The 9,543-nt window shown below is 45.6% G+C and overlaps 1 protein-coding gene across 1 annotated transcript; it reads left to right on the forward strand.

The window, feature by feature from the left end:
* Nucleotides 1-1,069: 1,069 nt before the first annotated feature.
* On the forward strand, nt 1,070-4,688 carry LOC121842211 (gastrula zinc finger protein XlCGF17.1-like; the record flags this gene model as incomplete). The annotated part of the gene is made up of 1 exon (XM_042312276.1): nt 1,070-4,688. A coding segment is annotated over one exon (1,170 nt), but the record flags the coding sequence as incomplete, so codon positions are not given.
* Nucleotides 4,689-9,543: the final 4,855 nt, after the last annotated feature.

The following is a 9,543-nucleotide window of genomic DNA, read 5'->3' on the forward strand; positions in this document are numbered from 1 at the left end:
CCTGCCTGAGTGGACTCGTCCATTGCCTGCCTGAGTGGTGGTCCATTGCCTGCCTGAGTCCAGTCCATTGCCTGCCTGAGTGGACTCGTCCATTGCCTGCCTGAGTGGACTCGTCCATTGCCTGCCTGAGTGGACTCGTCCATTGCCTGCCTGAGTGGACTCGTCCATTGCCTGCCTGAGTGGACTCGTCCATTGCCTGCCTGAGTGGACTCGTCCATTGCCTGCCTGAGTGGACTCGTCTAGCGAAGTCTGATTCTACATCCATTGAGAATGACAATAGTTCCTCAACGTAGCCAATTTGAAAATGTCCAACTTTCTCCCTTTTGATAACCACCAAAAATGTCATGCTCTGATCTGGTGGAAACGTCATAAAATAGATCACCTAATTACTTTTTATCACTTGCGCAAAATAGCCTACACCTGTGTCTGTCTGTCTGGAGCTCGCTGTCATGGGTAACGCTAAGGGCCCAAAATATTTTATACAATGTTGCAAGTTTGCTAGCACAGGCCAGACCAAATTAGTTGATACAATGTTTCAAGTTTCTTGCAGACAGGCCATGTGTAGCCAATTTGATTCATATGATATTTATTTCATCAGGATATTTTCTACCTGCAGGCTGAGATTGTTTTTATTTGTTGGCTTTATGTAAGCTAGTTTTGGCAATGGCAATAGAAGTTACTTTTAGATTTGTATAATTTTAATTTAGATATAATTTTGATTAACCACATGACATTGATTTGAGATATAAAGACTTTATTATAAATGATATGAAAATCATAACGCAGCAGCGGGAGGAGGAGAGTCGAGAACAGATGTATTTTATTCTGGTTACGCTGTATTGATCTCTGGATCCCTCGTGAGTATTTTGTGTGTCTTCATTTTTAAGTCGCAGTGCTTAAAGCATCAGACAAGCTCAGTAGCCTACATATAGTTGATTTGATTCAAACACATATATATGGAAAAATACATGTTTTAAAATGTAAAAAATTCTACAAGGGAACGATTGTTCGAAAGAAAAGAATCGGTTGACCAGGATATATATATTTTTTGTCGGGACAGCCCTAATAGCTTTATTCCCTGTATTGTACAGCCTACTGTTATGAAGTCATATGTATACCACCCCAACTGACTGGTTCTTCTGATGTTGTTCACACAGGAGACCATGTTGAGACATTCTCTACATCCAGAGAGCAACAGCAGGAAGATCACAGAGCTAACAGGTCTCACCACTGCCCACATTGTGAGGAGATTTTCCCAATTCTATCAAAGCTAAAAATACACCTTAAATCACACACTGGAGAGAATCTGTATCCCTGTACTGACTGTGGGAAGAGATTCACTACATCAAGGTCTCTGACAGTTCATCAGAGAATACACACAGGAGAGAAGCCTTACTCCTGCTCTGACTGTGGAAAGAGTTTCTCTCGACTGGGCAACTTAAAAACACATGGATGTATACATACAGGAGTGAAACCTTACTCCTGCTCTGACTGTGGAAAGAGTTTCTCTCGACTGGGTGACTTAAAAACACATGAACTTATACATACTGGAGTGAAGCCTTACTCCTGCTCTGACTGTGGAAAGAGTTTCTCTCGACTGGGCCACTTAAAAACACATGAACGTATACATACAGGAGAGAGGCCTTACTCCTGCTCTGACTGTGGAAAGAGTTTCTCTCGACTGGGCAACTTAAAAACACATGAACGTATACATACAGGAGTGAAGCCTTACTCCTGCTCTGACTGTGGAAAGAGTTTCTCTCGACTGGGCGACTTAAAAACACATGAACGTATACATACAGGAGTGAATTCTTACTCCTGCTCTGACTGTGGGAAGAGTTTCACTCGACTGGGCCACTTAAAAACACATGAACGTATACATACAGGAGTGAAGCCATACCTCTGCTTTGACTGTGGAAAGAGTTTCTCTCTGCTGGAAAACTTAAAAAGACATGAACGTATACATACAGGAGAGAAGCCTTACCCCTGCTCTGATTGTGTAAAATGCTTCACAACATCAGCTGACCTAAAAGTTCATCAGAGAACACACACGGGAGAGAAGCCTTACTCCTGCTCTGATTGTGTAAAATGCTTCACAACATCAACTGACCTAAAAGTTCATAAGAGAACACACACGGGAGAGAAGCCTTACTCCTGCTCTGGCTGTGGAAAGAGTTTCTCTCGACTGGGCCAGTTAAAAAGACACCAAGTTAATAAAGGAGAGAAGCCTTATCACTGATCTGACTGTAGATTTATTTATTTTTTTATCAACAGCTGAGCTAAAAGGGTCATCAGAGAACACACAGAGGAGAGAAGCCTTACTTCTTCTCTTAATGTGGCAAGAGTTTCTCCCGATTGGGCAATGTAAAAACACACCAACAGATACACACTTGAGAGAAGCCTTATCACTGCACTGACTGTCAGAAGAGATTCTACAGATTGGTGTCTTTTTAAATGGCCCAATGTATACATAAAGGAGAGAAGTCTCATCAGTTTTCTCAGACCAGCTAAGATTAGTCACTCCACTTAATTCTCATCCCATAAAATAATTGGCAACTTTGAATTGGATCAAATGAAGAAAGCGTAGAACACTCTATTGTAATCCTATTGTTTCTCACTGTGAGAGAACTGTGCAGAGGAAAGGGAGCATTATAGAATGTTAGTCTCTCTTCTCTTTACTGATCAGTGTGCACCTTGTCAGGTTGTGTGTTTTTTTAGCTTCTACTGTAAAGATATTGAGACCTTGGATTGCAAATATGGTTGAATATCCTCCGTGAGGCGTCTCACTATGGAGTCTGATGGTTGACTGGGTGGTGCTGCTTCCCTCTGCAGTTTTCTGTGGGAATAAGATTGTATACACAACATATACTGAGTGCACAAAACATTAAGGACACCTGCTCTTTCCGTAACATAGACTGTTTCTGTACAGCACTTTGTGCATCGGCTGATGTAAAAAGGGCTTTATAAATACATTTGATAGTTTGAAGTCTGAGATCAACCTCCTGGTTCTCCCCTGTGTGTATGAACACATTTTGAACAATGGCTTCCTAAAATGCTGTGGTGCTTACTAACCCAATAGGAAAGGTTGTGGTAGATGTGGACCATCACAGGTGAGTTCACAGCTCTTCCACTCTGAATAATGAGGCAGGGAAAAGGTAACACAAGCTTCCTCTCTGGTTCCATTCCCCAATAGTAAGTGGATCATACTTGAATTGTGGTAGTAATATTGTCCCTGGACTCTGGCACCATAGAAAACACTTAAAAAGGATTTTTAAAAACCCCAAATACATTCGTTTCATTTCACATTTATTTAAGTATGAAAAATGTCCTTTAAACTGTTTAACATTATTAGTATGTATTGTAGAACATACTGGGGGCTAATTGTCATGTAGAAGTGTAGTGATATGTATTGAGTGGATACATAGACATTTAAATGATTTAGCATGCTATCAATTAAACAAACACATGTTCTGTATAGGTAACCCATAGGCTGAGCAGTAGAATGTAGAATATTTATTTTTCATTAGCGGATCAATCAAGTTCCATGCAGTTATCCAAACACATTCTTCATCAAGGAGGAAAATAATACATCTAGTTTTAAAAGACAATGTAATAAACATATGTAGTAGTTTCAAAGTATGTATATCATTAAACAAAAGTCGTTTAGGGAAAGGTGAAATTTACACAATTGTTACCCGGAGGAAAATGTGGGAGTGTCATGCTTTTTATATTTCAGTCAAGGGGAGGGCTTAGTATTTTTTTCAATTCAGTTCAGGGAGTGTTATGTAATTTGCAATCAATCAAATGTCACATTGCTCAGGGTTTGAGAATTAGTTGCTTATTATATCTCATGATGCCCCTCCTCCCTGATTCTCTGCTGGGTGAGCAATATCAAGTGTGGTCTCAATAAAATGATTGTTAAGTTCTGAACAAACAGAGTAGAAACTCAGATGGACAACTAGTAAAAGCACACACCAGATTTATTCAACCTACGCGATACACGTCAGCTGCAAATACAACATACAAGTCACACACTGACATAGTTATACGTTGCACCACTCACCACCTCTAAGATAAACAACCAGTCTATTTCTCAGAGGACCTAAGTCTGTTCTTTTTACTGGTATTGTCATGGTCCTGCCTGAGTCCAGAGCAGTGTGAGCGGAGTGGTGTGGGAGATGGGACTGTGGTTAGTGTCGTTGGGGTGGACCCCTCCTCCCAGAGGTTTCTTCTCTCTTCCAACATGTTCCATAGACTATACTATAGGCCTAGGCTATACCAAGACCATGCTCGGAAAATAACAGTGCAAAGTTATATTTATGAAAAAATGTACTTTCTTTCCATAGTTTTTTGTGTACGGTGGCACTTCAAGAGGCGAGGCTGCAAAAATACAAAATATCTGCGTGCGTGGACTAAGTCTACTGATGTCCTGTTCAGTTTGAGAAGATGAGGAAAACTAGAGCTATGGCTATAACTGATTTGAATAAAAACAACGTTTGTTTGTTTTGTTATTGACCTCTCAGTAAGCCATATTCAAGTAATTTCCATGATTCTTTAATCCCTATTTGTCCTCTTTTTTACAGCTTTTTTGCTAAATATACATACATTTTACCAACGCATTTGACTTATCTATTTAACATACATGCTACTTTTATATACACTGCTCAAAAAAATAAAGGGAACACTTAAACAACACAATGTAACTCCAAGTCAATCACACTTCTGTGAAATCAAACTGTCCACTTAGGAAGCAACACTGATTGACAATAAATTTCACATGCTGTTGTGCAAATGGAATAGACAACAGGTGGAAATTATAGGCAATTAGCAAGACACCCCCAATAAAGGAGTGGTTCTGCAGGTGGGGACCACAGACCACTTCTCAGTTCCTATGCTTCCTGGCTGATGTTTTGGTCACTTTTGAATGCTGGTGGTGCTTTCACTCTAGTGGTAGCATGAGACTGAGTCTACAACCCACACAAGTGGCTCAGGTAGTGCAGCTCATCCAGGATGGCACATCAATGCGAGCTGTGGGAAGAAGGTTTGCTGTGTCTATCAGCGTAGTGTCCAGAGCATGGAGGCGCTACCAGGAGACAGGGCAGTACATCAGGAGACGTGGAGGAGGCCGTAGGAGGGCAATAACCCAGCAGCAGGGACCGCTACCTCCGCCTTTGTGCAAGGAGGAGCAGGAGGAGCACTGCCAGAGCCCTGCAAAATGACCTCCAGCAGGCCACAAATGTGCATGTGTCTGCTCAAATAGTCAGAAACAGATTCATGAGGGTGGTATGAGGGCCCGATGTCCACAGGTGGGGGTTGTGCTTACAGCCCAACACCGTGCAGGACGTTTTTCATTTGCCAGAGAACACCAAGATTGGCAAATTCGCCACTGGCGCCCTGTGCTCTTCACAGATGAAAGCAGGTTCACATTGAGCACATGTGACAGACGTGACAGTCTGGAGACGACGTGGAGAACGTTCTGCTGTCTGCAACAATATCCAGCATGACCGGTTTGGCGGTGGGTCAGTCATGGTGTGGGGTGGCATTTCTTTGGGGGGCCGCACAGCCCTCCATGTGCTCGCCAGAGGTAGCCTGACTGCCATTAGGTACCGAGATGAGATCCTCAGACCCCTTGTGAGACCATATGCTGGTGCGGTTGGCCCTGGGTTCCTACTAATGCAAGACAATGCTAGACCTCATGTGGCTGGAGTGTCAGCAGTTCCTGCAAGAGGAAGGCATTGATGCTATGGACTGCCCCGCCCGTTCCCCAGACCTGAATCCAATTGAGCACATCTGGAACATCATGTCTCGCTCCATCCACCAACGCCACGTTGCACCACAGACTGTCCAGGAGTTGGCGGATGCTTTGGTCCAGGTCTGGGAGGAGATCCCTCAGGAGACCATCCGCCACCTCATCAGGAGCATGCCCAGGCGTTGTAGGGAGGTCATACAGGCACGTGGAGGCCACACACACTACTGAGCCTCATTTTGACTTGTTTTAAGGACATTACATCAAAGTTGGATCAGCCTGTAGTGTGGTTTTCCACTTTAATTTTGAGTGTGACTACAAATCCTGACCTCCATGGGTTGATAAATTTGATTTCCATTGATAATTTTTGTGTGATTTTGTTGTCAGCACATTCAACTATGTAAAGAAAAAAGTATTTAATAAGAATATTTCATTCATTCAGATCTAGGATGTGTTATTTTAGTGTTCCCTTTATTTCTTTGAGCATTGTATAACAATACATTACCAAACAAAGTCTTTAATCCTTCAGCCTTCAGCCACCCTCAGCCCATCCCACCTATCACCATAGACCACCCCTCAGCCACCCTCAGCCCATCCCACCTATCACCATAGACCACCCTTCAGTCACCCTCAGCCCATCCCACCTATCACCATAGACCACCCCTCAGCCACCCTCAGCCCATCCCACCTATCACCATAGACCACCCCTCAGCCCATCCCACCTATCACCATAGACCGCCCCTCAGCCACCCTCAGCCCATCCCACCTATCACCATAGACCACCCCTCAGCCACCCTCAGCCCATCCCACCTATCACCATAGACCGCCCCTCAGCCACTCTCAGCCCATCCCACCTATTACCATAGACCACCCTTCAGCCACCCTCAGCCCATCCCACCTATCACCATAGACCACCCCTCAGCCACCCTCAGCCCATCCCACCTATCACCATAGACCACCCTCAGCCACTCTCAGCCCATCCCACCTATCACCATAGACCACCCCTCAGCCACCCTCAGCCCATCCCACCTATCACCATAGACCACCCTCTCAGCCCAGCCACCCTCAGCCCATCCCACCTATCACCATAGACCACCCCCTCAGCCACCCTCAGCCCATCCCACCTATCACCATAGACAGCCCATCCCACCTATCACCATAGCCACCACCCTCAGCCACCCTCAGCCCATCCCACCTATCACCATAGACCACCCCTCAGCCACCCTCAGCCCATCCCACCTATCACCATAGACCACCCCTCCCTCTCAGCCCATCCCACCTCAGCCCAGCCACCTCAGCCCCCATCACCATAGACCACCCCTCAGCCACCCTCAGCCCATCCCACCTATCACCAGCCACCCCTCAGCCTCAGCCCATCCCACCTATCACCATAGACCACCCCTCAGCCACTCTCAGCCCATCCCACCTATCACCATAGACCATCCCCCTCAGCCACCCCTCTCTCAGCCCATCCCACCTATCACCACCCCTCAGCCCATCCCACCTATCACCATAGCCACCAGCCCCTCAGCCCATCCCACCTATCACCATAGACCAGCCCCCTCAGCCCATCCCACCTATCACCATCAGCCCATCCCACCTATCACCATAGACCACCCTTCAGCCACCCTCAGCCCATCCCACCTATCACCATAGACCACCCTTCAGCCACCTCAGCCCATCCCACCTATCACCATAGACCGCCCCTCAGCCCATCCCAGCCACCTAGACCGCCCCTCAGCCCATCCCACCTATCACCATAGACCACCCTTCAGCCACCCTCTGCCCATCCCACCTATCACCATAGACCACCCTTCAGCCACTCTCAGCCCATCCCACCTATCACCATAGACCACCCCTCAGCCACTCAGCCCATCCCACCTATCACCAGACCACCCTCAGCCCATCCCACCTATCACCATAGACCACCCCTCAGCCACCCTCAGCCCATCCCACCTATCACCATAGACCGCCCCTCAGCCCATCCCACCTATCACCATAGACCACCCCTCAGCCACCCTCAGCCCATCCCACCTATCACCATAGACCACCCCTCAGCCCATCCCACCTATCACCATAGACTGCCCTTGTTTGGTTTCCATGTGCCGTATATTTTTCAATTGTGTTGTGATGTTTTACAAACTGTTTGAATCTTTCTAATCGTATATTATCCACAGATTGCGAGCTAAAGATGAAAACCTTTCCTACGAGTATTAATTGTATTATTTATTGATTGGCTATGGCTTTCCAGATCGCCCAACACTGCTATTTGTAAGGTTAATTTTAAGTGCATGTTGTGATTTTTTTTAACCATTCCTGAACCTGTGACTAGAAACAAGCTACATAGGGGCAATACAAGAATAAGTGATCTATTGATTCTGTCTCTTCGCAACAAAATCTACAAAGCTGAGATTGTTGTATGCCCCATATACAGTGGGGAGAACAAGTATTTGATACACTGCCGATTTTGCAGGTTTTCCTACTTACAAAGCATGTAGAGGTGTGTCATTTTTTATCATAGGTACACTTCAACTGTGAGAGACGGAATCTAAAACAAAAATCCAGAAAATCACATTGTATGATTTTTAAGTAATTAATTTGCATTTTATTGCATGACAAGTATTTGATCACTTACCAACCAGTAAGAATTCCGGCTCTCACAGACCTGTTAGTTTTTCTTTAAGAAGTCCTCCTGTTCTCCACTCATTACCTGTATTAACTGCACCTGTTTGAACTCGTTACCTGTGTAAAAGACACCTGTCCACACACTCAAACAAACAGACTCCAACCTCTGCACAATGGCCAAGACCAGAGAGGGTGTAAGGACATCAGGGATAAAATTGTAGACCTGCACAAGGCTGGTATGGGCTACAGGACAATAGGCAAGCAGCTTGTTGAGAAGGCAACAACTGTTGGCATAATTATTAGAAAATGGAAGTTCAGATGATGGTCAATCACCCTCGGTCTGGGAATCCATGCAAGATCTCACCTCGTGGGGCATCAATGATCATAAGGAAGGTGAGGGTTCAGCCCAGAACTACACGGCAGGACCTGGTCAATGACCTGAAGAGAGCTGGGACCACAGTCTCAAAGAAAACAATTAGTAACACACTACGCCGTCATGGATTAAAATCCTGCAGTGCATGCAAGGTCCCGCTGCTGAAGCCAGTGCATGTCCAGGCCCGTCTGAAGTTTGCCAATGACCATCTGGATGATCCAGAGGAGGAATGGGAGAAGGTCATGTGGTCTGATGAGAAAAAAATATAGCTTTTTTGTCTCAACTCCACTCGCCATGTTTGGAGGAAGAAGAAGGATGAGTACAACCCCAAGAACACCATCCCAACCGTGAAGCATGGAGGTGGAAACATCATTCTTTGGGGATGCTTTTCTGCAAAGGGGACAGGACGACTGCACCGTATTCAGGGGAGGATGGATGGGTCCATGTATCGCGATATCTTGGCCAACAACCTCCTTCCCTCAGTAAGAGCATTGAAGATGGGTCGTGGCTGGGTCTTCCAGCATAACAACGACCCGAAAAAAACACACATCCAGGGCAACTAAGGAGTGGCTCCGTAAGAAGCATATCAAGGTCCTGGAGTGGCCTAGCCAGTCTTCAGACCTGAACCCAATAGAAAATCTTTGGAGGGAGCTGAAAGTCCGTATTGCCCAGCGACAGCCCCGAAACCTGAAGGATCTGGAGAAGGTCTGTATGGAGGAGTGGGCCAAAATCCCTGCTGCAGTGTGTGCAAACCTGGTCAAGTACTACAGGAAACGTATGATCTCTGTAATTGCAAACA

This window comes from Oncorhynchus tshawytscha, unplaced genomic scaffold, assembly GCF_018296145.1.
Source record: "Oncorhynchus tshawytscha isolate Ot180627B unplaced genomic scaffold, Otsh_v2.0 Un_contig_14215_pilon_pilon, whole genome shotgun sequence".
NCBI classification, from domain to species: domain Eukaryota; kingdom Metazoa; phylum Chordata; class Actinopteri; order Salmoniformes; family Salmonidae; genus Oncorhynchus; species Oncorhynchus tshawytscha.